Source organism: Neopelma chrysocephalum, unplaced genomic scaffold (genome assembly GCF_003984885.1).
Source record: "Neopelma chrysocephalum unplaced genomic scaffold, ASM398488v2 Primary Assembly neopelma1_149, whole genome shotgun sequence".
Classification (NCBI taxonomy): Eukaryota; Metazoa; Chordata; class Aves; order Passeriformes; family Pipridae; genus Neopelma; species Neopelma chrysocephalum.
Window position 1 is genome coordinate 1,434,345 of NW_020897811.1, and position 15,216 is coordinate 1,449,560.

Sequence of the window (15,216 nt, forward strand, 5' to 3'; positions counted from 1 at the left end):
TAGCTGGACTCCAAGATCTTAAGAGTCCTTTCCAACACAACTGATCCCTACGGCTCTATAATTCTATAACTTACTTGTGCTTCAAACACACACAGACAGAAAAAAATGCAATTTCAGTCTTGGCCTATAGGACGGTCTGAAACTCCTTTCTCCGCCTCTGTTAAGACAGTCTGTAGAGTGCTCTTCAGAACTGATCAGCCCAGCACTTAGCTGCCAGCAGCACTGCCAAAATGATTAACCCTCCCTGGTGAGGGAAGCAGTGTCCAGCTGTGGGATCCCCAGCACAAGAGACAGACATGCTGGTGCAAGCCCAGTGAGGGCTGAAGATGATAAAGAGACTGGGATACCTCTCCTATGAGGACTGTTGATCTAAGATGCTCCATTTTGAACACTTCTACATCAGTCTGCAAACGGGCACCAAGATGAATCAGAATCACCAGACACACTGGAAATATATATAAATACATACATTATATACAGGAAAGTGGAGTTATTATTTCTAATACGGTCATTGGTCACATATCAGTGTAACAAAACAGACACAGCTATGAAGATTTAGGGTTGTTCTAAATCTGTAACTCTGAATGCATCCCTGATCAACTCAGGGAGTCTGTGAAGAAATTCTAAATCACTGTGTGGCATCCATGTATACTAAGGAGTGATGGAAATTCCATCATGACTGTGAAACTCTGCAGTGAGCCCATTTTCTCTGGGAATCACCTCAGTCACATATCCTTTCTTCCTCAGCAGATTCTGGCCTGAATTTTTTCTGCAGTGGTGGACACGATTTCCACCACCACCTTTCCTCCCTTCCTCTTATCATGGTTTATCATCTAAGTATGTATTAGAAAAAATAAAAAAACCCAATTGTTATTTTCACCCAGCTGCTCTTCCAGCCCTTCTGCAGAATGCAGTCTGTGCTGACAGCTGGCAGGCAACAGCAGAAAGAGACACCAGGGACATGTGAGTGAGGCTTGAGCTCAGGACTAGTGGTGGATTCTTTCTTGTCCAGCGTGACAGGTTATCTTGCTGGAATCACCTGCCTTGTTGGCCCTTCCTTGTGCTGCAGGATGCAGGATGAGAGCTGCTAACATAGAAAGCAAACTCATACCAATCTTGGAACAGAAACACAAATTGCAGAAGAGAAAGAATTGAAATGGAACAAGAACAGTCAGTGGTAGCTCAGGAAAGAGGAACAGACTGCTTAAGAACCTTGCCCACATTCGTGTCAGATACCACCCTTGAGATGTAACTCCTCTACAACATGGTTTACAAATCACAGGGTCAAATAAGAAACTAGTTTTTGTTAAAATGACAGATTTGTTCCTTTGGTACACAAATACCAGAGTTATTTCTGATAATTTACTCACAAAAGCAAGGCAAATCTAAGTAAGCAATAAAGCAGAAAAGATTTTCAGCTCTGTTTCACTCCAATTAGCAGTTTCCAGACCTCTTACTGAGCAAGTAGGATTGTGTTCCATCAGCCTAAAAACCTCATTACTCTGATCCAGGTGCATGTGCCACTGCAGTGGTCAGTTCAGGGGATTCACATGGAGTGATGCTGCGCTGGTTTGGCACTGGTTGGAGAACTGCTTATAGTGATGAAGCAAGATCCATGAGTGAGGAAGCAGAAATATGGAGAGTCAAAGGAGGTGGAATAAGATAAATCTGGCATGATTTGGTGAAATGTACAGGGCTAACAGAGGGTCTTGCTGTATGTTTGCTGATAAACATAACACACTTGACAAGGAAATACTGAAGAGGCAGAGGTGTCTTATAGCATTAAGCATCTGCTGTTTCCAGTGGTCAGTCCCATCCTAATGTGCAGTTCCAGAAAAAGCTCTGCAGGGAAGAGAAGGTCTGTCTGTACCATCCACTGTAACTGTGGTTATTATGGTTGGACAATAAGAAAAAGCAGCACCACTTTGAAGTATTTCTGGTCACACCCAGCTCCCCATTTTCAACGGCCTCACAGCCTCCCCATTTTCTCTCTGAATTATCAGAAACATTAATAAGATCCTTTCCCACTCCCCACTTTGACTCATCTTTCTAATTAGGAGCACTGAACAAATAGATCTGAGAAACAGCCTGGCAGCAGCAGCAGCCTTGGTTCACTGCTTGCAGGGCATGGAAAATGCTCTGCTCTCCCAGGGACAACGGGAAAGCTACAATCAGTGACTCAGCATTAGCCCAGTAACTGCTCTTCAGGGAATCTGAGACAATCCCTCCAAGCATTCCTGCCTGTTTCTGTGCACAGAGGGATCAGACAACAAAAAATACTCCTTGAAACAATTCCCTACCTCTGATAAACACACACCTCCCATCAACTAACGATTAAACAGGACTGTCAAGCTTTGCCTCGTGATCCACATCCACAGGCTGCAGTCACTCCTGAAATTTGGGGGTATTTTTTGTGTAACATCTGCGCTCTGTGCAATGCAGACATGGCATTTCATCAAGCACAGGGTAATAGCTTGATTCCCTTAGGGACTTGCTGCTGGAAAATAGAACATCTCCTTTCATAAATAGGCAAGGTCACCACACATTCCTCAATGCACATGCTCATTTTGGGATTTGATGCTGCGATAATTGAGTATCTGTTCATTACACGTTTTGTATTAATGCAATAATGCATCCACATGTAAAACTAATTTAACAAGATCTGAGCAAACCAGTATTATATTACATTTCCAAGTTATCTGTTCAGCTGCAGAACACAGACAAAGATTTCTGATTTATGACCAAACTATTTTTTGTATTTTACTCTTCACGTTGGATTCAGAAGTTGAAATGTAAAAAACACTGAAAAGCACAAACTAAGCTATTTTGCTCCTTCACACCACATTACCCTTGTGTAACTTACAACTGCTTTTCTATTTAACAGGAGTCATCTTCCAGCATAGGCACATACACACACAGTGAACAAGACAGCTCCCAAATGTGACACCTCAGAGTTTAAACCCCTGTAGATATAATGACAAAAGCCACAAAAATTTCACAGAGACACATGAAGAGAGATCAAAAGTTCTAGGCAAGTTCTTTCAAAAATTAGGAGTCCCCAGAGGACCTTACCTGAAGCACCCAAACATTATGCAGTGTAACTAATTCTGGCCAGTCCATCTGTCTGCTTTCATCTTACTTCATCCCAAATACTCATTTCATCTCTTTGTTTCGAATATTCAGAAGTTGGCAACCCGTTTTTCTCTATTTCTCTGGTTCCTAGAATACTGCCTTTCTGGGTGTGAAAACAAGAATTCCAGAGGATAATACCAGATCAAAGTTAAATGTAAACTGAATCACAGAATCACAGAATCTAGCTGACAAGGTGGTGTTAGGTCAAAGGTTGGACTCAATGACCTCAGAGGTCTTTTCCAACCCAGCTGATTCTGTGATTTCCCAAACTGGAGAACGCAAACCACAACTGTAAATGAAAGGGCAATCTCTAGATTGAGAATGACCCATTATGTGGGTTAAAGATATAGAGCAAACTCAAGTGGAAACAATCTGCAAAAATGTTAAGAATGATATTTTTTGCCCTCTTCATCAGCCATGAAATTAACAGTTAGTGGAATTAACAGTTTCATTTCTAGAAAAAAAAATCTCAAAGGCTGTCAACATTTTCACAAGGAAGACACCTTTGAAGAGTAGGGTTTATGCTTTAGGCAATACTTTTTGAGTTACTTCAAACAGATCAGGATCACAAAAACAGCTTCTTCCTTGAGAGGATCTGGAGGACTTGTGAGTGTACCCTTGGAGCTTTTCTTTCCAACACTGCAGCAACCTAACTTAGAGACCTGCCTCCTCCTTTTGTTCATCTGAAGCTGTCAAAAGGTTCAAGGAGAGGTTATCAAGTCCTGTTTGCTGCTGGCATGTCTAAAACTGCTGACACATGCTAGGAAGGAAAATGGGTACATCTAGTACAGCTGCAACAATAAAACAGCTACTAGGGAGCCTCACCTAGAGCTAACACCAAACTGTTCTGGCCAAGTGAGGAGATAAGCCAATAGTATTTATACATAAAATGCAAACAAAGCTTATAGAAGTCTTGAAAAATAACTAGGCTTGTCGTTTCCAGGGCAGTTATTGTCCCTCTGGGCTTGGCACTGTTGAGGCCACATCTGGAGTCCTGTGTCCAGTTCTGGGCCCCTCACTACCAGAAAGACATTGAGGGGCTGGAGCGTGTCCAGGGAAGGGCAACGGAGCTGGGGAAGCATCTGGAGCACAAGTCCTGTGAGGAGCAGCTGAGGGAGCTGGGGAGGCTCAGCCTGGAGAAAAGGAGGCTCAGAGGGGACCTTCTTGCTCTCTGCAACTCCCTGAGGAGGATGGAGCCAGGTGGGGGTCGGGCTCTGCTCCCAGGGAACAAGGAACAGGACAAGAGGCCACAAGTTGAACCAGGGAAGGTTTAGATTGGAGATTAGGGAAAAAATCTTCTCCAAAAGGGTTGTCAAGCACTGGCACAGGCTGCCAAGAGAAGTGGTTGAATCACCCTCCCTGGAAGGATTTAAAGCCGTGTGGATGTGGCACTTAGGGACAGGGTTTAGTGGTGGACTCAGCAGTGTTGGGTTAATAGCTGGACTTAAAGATCTTAAGGGACTTTTCAAAACTAAATCATTCTATGAGACACTTGCACAAAACAACCAATGCTATCGCTTCCTTTTATATCACTCACAAATTTTCTTGAACATGAAAACAACCTACCCTCTGTTGAAAACACACCAAAAATAATCGAACTCTGTTCTTGGACAGACACAAGATCTTTTCTAGCTTGCTGCCTCAAAACATTAAGAGGAAAAATGCATTTTTTCTCCCAGTCATTCTTGTTTCAAAGTTATCTACAGACCTATTTTACCTCTAACTTCTGTAGAAGGAGGAGGACTATTCTGCCAGTCAAGTCTCGTCAAACTTATAGGCCAATACTCTAAAGATATGTTGACATTTCTCAGATTAATTCCAAGTAATTCCTTGCCTGCTAGGGCCACATCTGTCCCTTCCTCTCATTTCACATCAGCCCTGTACAAATTCACGCTAGCATTAAGCATTAGCTTGAACTCTGGCACTCACCAAAGCTGGAGGAGTCTGAGCAAGACCATGACCTCACCACTGGCCTAAAGGCCTGAGGATCCAAGAGCCTTGAGATCCTCAGGCCAAGTCCACTCTAGATAACTGGTCTAGCAGTATCTCCTTATAAATTTCTACATTAAATACAGCAAAGGGCTTTGACGTTGTTCTTGCCACTAGAAATCTGGATTTCCCCACCAGGATGGCAAAAAAACCCTCTGCAGAATCAAGGGACATGGGTGGAGGTCATACAGGTCTGTTGTTCAGCCCACAGCCTTTGTGTTCTACTGCAAGCACCTTTGGAAAACACCCTTTTCAAATGCAGCAGCATTTTATCCCTTGCTAAGTGAGGTTAAACTGGAGCTGACATAGAAGATGGCAGATGCCCTCCTGTACTGCAGCGATGCAGCCACTAGGCTTTATCCTGTGAAATTATTTTAATTCTCCAAGAAGGGCAAGGAGCAGGGTGTGATGGGCTCACACCCTGTTTTATTTCTGAATGCTAATGTTCACACATTAAATTTTAAAGGAGGGGGAAGGAAAAGAGTTTATGAATGCAAAAAGCTGCTCTTCTTGCGAAAATGAAATCTGCTACGGTAACACACTTCTGACAAAAAATATTCTCACCAAACAGCAATGCAAAAAGGAAGTACAAAGATTACATCATCACAGTGTAAAATGCTGCATCCCCTATCAAAATCAGACCCAGGTTCACATTAATGTAAGATTTTTTTTGGTTGTTTTAGACATACCAAATATATGCAACAGCTACAGCAGAAGTTGGTTCTTCACGAATTGAGTAAAACAGGAGTCCTTTGCTTCACCCAAATGGATTTCAGATCAGATTCTAGAATAAACCATAGAAACTTACCTTGCATTTCAACATGTTGGCCACTCTCTCTTGCATTGATTGTCCTGCTTTTGGCCTGACAAGAATATAAACTGCTTTCACCTCAGGGCTGGAGCGCAGGAGTTTTTCCAGCAGTACTTTGCCCACGAAACCTGTCGCTCCTGTGATAAGTACAGTCTTTCCATTGTAATAAGCTGAGACTGCAGACATGGTGCTTTCTTGTTCTGTCCTTTCCTGCAGCAGGTACCTGAGAAGATGAAGAAATAAAGGCTTTTAAAGGGCTTTTGGGAGAACCTTTCTAGTCACCTGTGGCAGCTCACGTTCGTCAATGGCAATTTTAAAGAGGATTTTTTTAAAAAGTCTTTACTGTGAAAATATACCACAAAAATCTGAGAAGCTTAAAAAAACCCAAGCTCAGCCATGTGACACCATAGCTGCACACAGCAGTCCAACACAGCTCGTGCTGTCCAAGACTCCCAGCAGCAGATGCTCCACACAGTGTTGAACAGTATTTATCTCCTACACTGTGAAGTGGCAGCCATGAAGCTTTCTCTGGAGTTTAGGTTGCCTGAACTCCCTCTTGGAGATCCACTGACTAAATAATGGGGCTGACATGACCAGGCTCCCACATGAAGTGTCCCAGTTAAGTATTTTAATTAGATGCAATGGTTTCAGGCCTGTATGACCCCAGCCATCCTGATTCGAACTCTTAAGTTGATTAAATGACAAACAAGGCTGGACTGAATCCTCTTAGAAAAGCCCCTCTCCCTATTAGTCCAATGGAAGCAAAACAACTCCTGTCTTTGAAGTGCTGCAGATCACAGCAAGCCTAAAACACTTATACTGCAAGAGAAAGGCTCATGAAAAGTACCACTAAATATTTTTGTTTTGAGAAAAGCCTACGGAATTTGAAACAAAAAGAAACAAGACTAGTAGAACATGGTCAATCCAGTATTCAAGAACCAGAACAATGATCTTCAGGTACCCAAGAAAAACCTCTCTTCCTCCTGTAGAAGCTTCAGAAACACTGTTGGCCATTTCAAGTTTCTCAGCATGAGTGAACTGCATGCTAATAAAATGCAAATACATCAAAACTGAAACGCTGCATTTGTTGCATTTTTGCAGTCTTCTGAGAGTCCCTGTTTTCGCCAAACCTTTTGCATTTTTGAAGCCTAGTAAACCACTGAGGCACAGTGAAGTGCCTGACTCAGAGAAAAAACCACAAGCCTTCATACAGACATTGTTCTTCTTGTTCCTCTTTCCCAGTGCTGCCTGGGACCACAGTAATTCACATCAAACAAATGAAAATCCCCGAATTTCTTTATCCGAAACGAATCATCAGGTGTAGAGTCTGATTTAGAAAGTGGGTCAAGCAGAATAAGTTCTGAGGGACACAATTTTACAAACTAAGAGCTGTGGGTATTCTGGCTCAGTGGATTTGGGTATTAGCCTACTTTCAGATATGGTCTAGATTATAATTTAAATGAACACAGAAGGTCCATCAAGGCCTATTAAAAACCTGGTCTTATTAAAGAGCTGGCCACTTGGGAAGTTAAACAAACAGGTTAAACTCTTAGATAATGAACTTATTTATAACAAAATGTCACATCTCATTCAGGTTTGGAAAAACTGAGTGATACTGGATGACAGAAACTTGCAGAACCTGGGAGTGTGTGAAAGGGTGTGTAGGGCCAGAAGTAGCTGGTAGTTTAGCCAGATAAAATGGAGATGACAAAAGACTTCAGAAATTTGTCATGACACATGCCCTGCAACATAGAAAAATTAAGAAGTCCTTAGTCAGTAGAGACCATACAAAATTTACTGACCATCAGGAAACAAAAAGATAAAATATAAGACTTCCAGCCACTGGATCCTTACTTCGAATTCATATTCAGAAGATCATATCTTCCTAATCTCACCTAATATGCTGCTAGAAAAAAAGGTACATTTAGAAAGTACTTTGCACCACAGCCTTGGAGATTACCACAGTGTTTAATAGGAATTCCTCTCCTTCCCACACTTGAGGAAAAGAGAGCATTTCCCACCTGCATCACTAAACATTTCTGCTTTGCCTTATAGCTGTAGATCACAAATAACTGTTAAAGGTTTCCACATGTGGACATCAATTTATTATGTTGTTTCATTTGGGTTATCTGTTTCAAAGTTACCCAAAAGGGGCTTCATCTGTTTTGGCCAGATGTTCAATGTCTGCTAGAATAGCAAAATAAATAAATCACACTACTTTAAAGTGTCCCTAAAATTAACCGTGCAGCCAAACTTTGTTCAGTGTTTCTGGCAAGGACTACATACACATAACTGACAGTTCTGCCCCATCTAGTCTGAGACCATTCTGAAGGTTTGATTCCATAAATTTGGGAAATCAACTGCATCTCCCAAGCTATTCTGGTATGATGAAAATGGAAGTGCACAGGCACTGAAAAAAGGAACTTCTAAGGCAATGCTGTTCCTCTTGATTCTTGGCTTAACCCTGCAAGGCTTAAAGACAAAGGAAGAAAAATCACATCCTTTCTATTTTCTATAGCAAAGCAGTCCAAGTGAGGCAGCACACAGTTAGTAGGGCCAGTATCAGAGTTGGAACCCGTTGCTCAGGGCCTCATCCACAATAAAAAGCCACAAAGAATGAGATGATGTTTGCCTATTAAAGGGATCAGATTTGTGTCTGCACGCAGTACATTTATTTTTCCCTTTCCTAAGTGAGCTTTAGAAGAAAATACAAAAATCTTGTACCCATTTGATGCCATGACAACTATCAGGAAAGGATATCTGTGTATTTGTTTAATATGCACAAACAAATTGATGTTTTGAGATCATGACACAAGAGCCAGAATGCTGCAATTTGATGTGTCCAGACAGATCCCCGAATCTCCACTGTCCGAGCAAATTTAAAGAGGTTTTTACTAGGTTCCAAAATCAAAGGCAGATTTCAGTTTATATTCAGGATTGGAAAAATTTTCCTTTCAACTTAGTTTTGACTTTTTTATTTTTTAGAACTATCTTTGGCTTCTTCTGTATGTTTAAGAGTGTGATTTATTCTTCTCTATTTTAATTAATTTTGCTTGATCTTTGTAAAGAAAGTACTGAAGAAGGTATGGAGACTCCAAGGAACCAGAAGATTTCTGAGGTTAAAGGGTGTGATCCAAGAAATGCCTGCTGACCTAACCCTTTGGATGTCTACTTCAAAACACAGAGAACTTTATGCATGCCTTTTTGGCTTTTTGCACTCAGTCAAAGGAACAAAAATTGTTTCCTGCAGAAGGTCATACTTGACTTTTAATTTTAATGAAAGAACAGTCAATACTGAGCATTAACTATTTCCCACTCAATTAAACTGCAGGGGATTAAGTGTCTGGTAGAACTAGCTGAAGTTTGAACCACAGTCAGCAATTGCTGTGAGCTGACCCTTACTGAGGTAAAGAAGGATAAAGACAATTTCCCAGCCTGAGGTTCCCCTCTGTCCCAAAACTGACTGGAGGTGAGAAAGCCACTGAATTGTGGAGAAAAGCCCACACAAGGGCTTCTTGAAGCCCAATTCAAATGAGTAATTACAGGCAACTCTGAGGTTTTAGGCACTAACTGGAGCAGGGCAGTGATCACTGACGCCTCCTGAATTACTGAGTGCAGCATCTCTGCAGCAGCACAAATCTCTCTGATGCTCAATCATCTTCAGCTGGAGTGGGGAAAAAAACTGCCTTTTTCCCAGAGAGCCAGAAATCCCACTGAGCATCTCTGCAGACCCAAGTGTGTACAAGCTGCTCTGAGGGTGAAGCTCTGGTACTGGTGCCTGTAAGAGTCTCCTCTGGATCAGACATAAAGGACGACCTACAGGGCTGTGGTACAAACAAAGCCATGATCCTGTGCCCAGGGCATGTGCCAAAGGACAAGCAAAGGGAAAGGTGGGAATAATGCCAATCTAATGCTTTCCTCCTGCAAAAGAAAACCCTCGTATCCTCAGCAGGATAGTACAGGAGAGCTTTTCCCTTCTTCCCTCCTGGACTTTTATTTGGAAGGGAGAAGAGATTTGGTCCATTGTAAATATTGTATGTCATAGTAGAGACAGTTGAAATTGTGTATGTAGTGTACTATAGTATTTATTTGTACAGTGTATTGTAATATATCCCTTTCCCCCCATTTGGAGTCTCGTGTGGTGTCTGGAAAACCCATCTCACACTGGGTTGAGATGTAGGAGGGGGGCTAGGACTCAGGAATTAGATTTTGGGGCTGTCAAACCATGACACCCCACCAAGAGCAGATACAACTGAGCTGGTATTTAACAGAACAACTACACCGTCCTCATCTTCCACATATTTCAGTGATGCCAAGTCCACATCTGGATTGCAGTGGTGTAAAGAAGAGTGTGAGTGCTACCAAAGCCACAGTGATAGGAAGGGAAACGTGTATGTGAACCTCACTGACTGCTGCCACTGCCCACAGCAGGTCAGTGCCTGCAGGGGCTTCACAAGAGATGGCAAAAGGGAGCACGAGCAACGAAGGACAGGTAGACTGGAACAGGTGACTATTTCAGTATGTCTTGGATCACTGCTGGGATTTCCATGCCCTACTCAAGTAGGGCAGTGGCCATTTCAGAAGCTTTTTTTGTTGGGATATTTGTCTTTTCAACTCAAAACCAAAATTACAATAACAGCAAATAACATTTTTTGAAACAAAGCCACAAGACAGCGAGAGTCCTTTAAGACTAAATAACTTTCGGCCACTTCTCTGAAAATAAATTTTTAATCTTGGGTGCAAATATCCAATCACACATAAGACAGTTTTTTTTAATCAGGATTCTGGAAGAGTCATAATTAAACTGGGACATGCACAGAAAGAAAAATAGCTCTGTTGCTTCAGAGAACTTGCATAGCTGAGATCAGAAAAAGCAATATAAAGTGGTCACAGACTATTTCAGTCTCATCAATTTGCTTCTTCAGTCTATTAATTATTTTATGAGTTTAAAATGGACTGAACACTGGGGATGCCTGAACAATGTATCTTCATATAATTATTTTCTCTTTTACATTTTGCTCCAGGATGTGTGACAGAGACTCCATAAACTAGGCATGTAATTATAACACATAAAAGCAATTCTTTCTAATATGTGTTCTTTGCCTGAAAGCACTTGTTGTTAGTTTAATCATCAGCAAATAAATAATCCCACAAATAGGACTGTAACAGGAACAACCTGATCTTATCACTTTTGTGGACAGTAGAGGTGGATACATGAACAATGAGCAATTTTCCTCCAGTGCCAATGCATATACAACAATTGTATGGTTTGAAGCAAATAATTATAATCCAAGGAGAGCATGCACATGGATGCAGATGTAGGGATAGTGTTACCACCACCTCCTATGGGGCAGAATCCTCTCTGAAACAAAGCATCTTTCTAACCTGCTGACTCCTGGAACAACAAAAAGCTCCATTCTATGCTTAAAGAACAAAAATTAAGAAGACAAAGAAAAATGCAATAAGCATCTATATGTTTCATTTGTGTGCTGGCACTAGAAACAAGGGCTCTAACAGCATCCATCAATTCACAGTGAGATCTCAGGTGTATGCAGGTACATTAGTTGTGCAGGCTCTGTCATTTGAGATGCTTTATATGGATGTCAAGGTTTTGTTGAGCACCAGGATCTGCTGCAGAGATTTCACAGCTTATTTTTAGCCCCAGGACATCTGGAAGTAATAGAGCGTGCTGTGGCCTTAGAGTCCCAGAGCAGAGTCTCACACCATGCTCTGTAGCAATAGCTGAAGCAGTGACTCGTTTTTCATCACACTGACTTGACTCCTGGCTTCTCAGTAACACCGGGAGGAGCCTTATGTCACTCAGTTCCACTGATTTCATTTATTGGGCCAAACTCACAACCAGGGAAGTTCCACTGCCATGACCAACATTTCAGCTGGGATCAACATGAATTAGCTCAGATTTGAGCCTTTATATTTAAAATGTTTTCTGCATTTTCAGTAATAAATAACAGTGACTCAGAATGGAAAATGGCCGTAGTTCAGCACTGCACAACATTTGTGCTGCTAACAAGAACAGGCAGAAAGTACCAGCAATGATGCACTCGAGTTACATAATGTATTTCCAAAGGTTTTTAGCCACAGGAAGATTTGTGTAGCACATGATGTTTGGGAAGAGGTGGGGGAGAATTTTACTGATGGCAAAAAAATGAAGCAAAGAGGATGTTAAAATGGCTGTTCTAAGGACAAATTAAAAGATCCTTATGGTTTGTTAAACTTCCATGGTTATTTAACAGCACTAACAACCTACCAGCAATAACAAACTGGCAAAGATAAACCTTCTCTCACTTAGCTACAGAATTAAAAGGAAGGTCATAATCCACCCTTTGTACAGGCACTATAGATGCTAATGCAGCATAAAGAAATAAAATCCTGTGATTCAAAGATGGGCACATTTACAGCCAGACTGAACTCCTGATGATAATCCTCTTTGCGAGAGATTTTGCTCCCAGCAATTTACACCAAATATAAATGTTGTTGCTAGAAGCCTGAAGGTTAAACCACTTTTCTCCAGCTAATATATTTCAAATCATTTTTTGTTTGCCAACAGTACCGACTCAACTCCATAACAGCATATCCAAGTAGCAACATGCAAGGGGAAACTCTCATTGCTCCCGGAAACCCTTCACGATTTGAAAAATCGCACCAGTTTTGCAATTCATGTTAATTTATAACAGTTAAATCTAAAGAGACAGTGCAGTGTGACAGCATAATTAAGAGCTGGAGGTAATGAGCAGCGTGCACAGCCTGATCCTGCAAACACTGAATGCTACATCACACGAGGACAGCAGCTCTTGATCCTCTGGAAATCACTGGGAGTCGTGGCTGCTGGGCTAGAGACCTGCCCACAGGACAAGATGTAGATGTAGGGCAAAAGTTTGAATTTCAAGATGTGGTCATTGTGTAAGCACTACCTGTACAGCTTCAGAAACCATATGACTCTTCTCAGCAGCCCAGTTCTGACACCGTTCAGAATTAGAGAAGAACAAGTGAAGCACAAGGTCCACTGATGCAACACAACACAGGAGAAGCCCCTTGAGTTTTTAGTGGAAACTGTTGGTCTCTCTCAGTCTGTGTTCTCTCCAAAACTGATGAAAACAAGCCTATAAACATTTTAGAGCTGGAACAAGGCAACTGTGCTGAGGACATACCTACGTGTGTGATACAGGATTCTGAAGAACAAATATTTCTCAGTAGCTCAAGTATGGACGTATTCTGCCTCTCCCCTATTTAATCAGCCACCTTATAAGAACTGCAGCTACCAGAGACATGAAAGGAGCTGTTTCTGCAGGCTCCTTTCTGCATCACACAACATCTGTACCCACTCTCCCTTTTTTTTTAGTGGGAGCTCTCCCTTTCTTTTTGAGAGATAGTTGTTGGAAAGCCACTGAGCAAATTACAGGATCAAAGCTTAGGTGCTGTGCAGAGATCAGGACTAGAAGGGACTTTTTGCTCTGCCTCAGCATAATTAAATGTAGACATCCTATGTCAGACCATTCCTGCAGGTAATCCATTCCCTTCTCTTTCCCCCACTTCACTCTTCACAGCCATTTTCACCTTGCTCTTTCTCCTGGGATCTCTACAACCAGGAGTCCTCTCCCAAGACCCTAAATCAGAACCCTTGCCATACCCACTGCACACCAATCACACTGCACCTTAACACTTCAGGAGGGAGGTCTCTCAGTGATTAAGTCAGGAGTCTGTAACTCTCTCTGTGATAACAGTCTGGTCTGGCATATTTATTTTATTTCAGTGATCTCAGTTAATAACTTAATTAGCATCCAAGAGCTAATGTATGAGCATTCAAAGGTTTTCTGTCCTTTTCCACTACTTGGTCTTGTCCCTCGTCAAAAATATTGGCACCAGCATATCTGGCATTTGTGGGAAGAGCTGGATTTACAGACAGCAGGTTGGGTGGGTGTGCTGACCTGCTGGAGGGCAGGAAGGCAATGCAGAGGGATCTGGACAACCTGGATTGACGGATTGAGCACAATTGTATGAGGTTCAACAAGGCCAAATGCCTTCTGATCTCGATCTTGAAGGTCTTTTTCAATCTAAATGATTTTATGACTGGGCCAGTTCAAGCATACTCACAATTTGAGGGTAAAAGGAGGATGGAGTGTTTTTTTCAAGCCTCACTTTTGGAGCAGTCCATTTAGCACAGCTGCTCTAAAGGGACAGCAGTTTCAGGGTTGTTACCTTCCCACCAATTCCCCCATTCCAACACTCATGGAAAACTATCCTACAGCGGCCCAAACCACACAGGGTAACTAAAAACTGCCTACATTTCTGAAACAAATGAAAAAGAAGTGGTGATTGATAGCAGCAATGCGAGTATTTATGTGACTACAGCAACCATGTTCTTCACAAAGGCACGGGCATGACATAAAGAATGGTCTTCACTCAAGATTCTGAGTCAACAGCAATATTGATCCAAGTAGATCAATATAGTAAGTAAATCTATGTCATGCAATGATGGAGAGACTGCCTTCCTGAGACTACCTTCCCTTCCCTACTGTCACTCATCCAGGTCTCCTGACAGGTAAATACATAAGCACAATGCTTAGGAGTCTTAACAAAATCAAATGAAACTGCATTTATATGTTTTCATAACAAAACGTAAAAAAAAAAATTACAGAAAACAACAAAAGAAGAAACTGAGGACAATGTACAGGAATATGGTCAAGTGATGACCCCTTCATGACCATGCTTTTAAAAGACAAACACTTATCTACCTTCCTACTGTTACAACTCTTTTTCACAGCTATGTCCAGCGGAAGATGTAAATAGAAAACGTGAGTAGCTCTGTACCCCTCTGCATTTTTATGAATATATGTGCATATTTTTGTTTGTATTAAGCTTCAAAACAAATGCAAAATAATTAGTAACTGGCTGAATAACACCAGCTGAAAGGAAGCAAGGCAGCTGTAGGGATTCAAACATACACAGTTTCTGACGACCACAGAGTTCCCCATTCAGTCTCTCTGGATTTCCCAGAGTATAAGGGATTTTACTGAAGTCTTTTCTTTAATAATATGCATGTACTCGTATAGTACATGCACAGAAAACCATTTTTAGGTTGTAGACACAAAATCTGTCAGCTGCTTTTTTCCCTTGAGCCTCAACCATTTTTGAGTCATCAAGACCCTGACGACAGCTGGCTATAGAACACCTCATACTGCAAACCTCTATAAGATGCAACAGGGCAAATACTCCTTTTCCTTCATCCCTTCATATTGCCTGAATTTGCTAATACCTTCCCTGTA

The 15,216-nt window shown here is 41.7% G+C and overlaps 1 protein-coding gene across 3 annotated transcripts in view; it reads right to left on the reverse strand.

The window, feature by feature from the left end:
- The window catches only part of LOC113976183 (fatty acyl-CoA reductase 1-like), a 134,412-nt gene that overhangs the window by 67,477 nt on the left and 51,719 nt on the right, over positions 1-15,216 (reverse strand). For all 3 annotated transcript variants that reach the window (XM_027701126.1, XM_027701125.1, XM_027701127.1), the window contains exon 2: positions 5,930-6,155. In XM_027701126.1, the coding sequence (XP_027556927.1) occupies positions 5,930-6,118 (189 nt within the window). In that variant the 5' untranslated portion in view covers positions 6,119-6,155. The remainder of the gene's footprint in view (positions 1-5,929; positions 6,156-15,216) is intronic.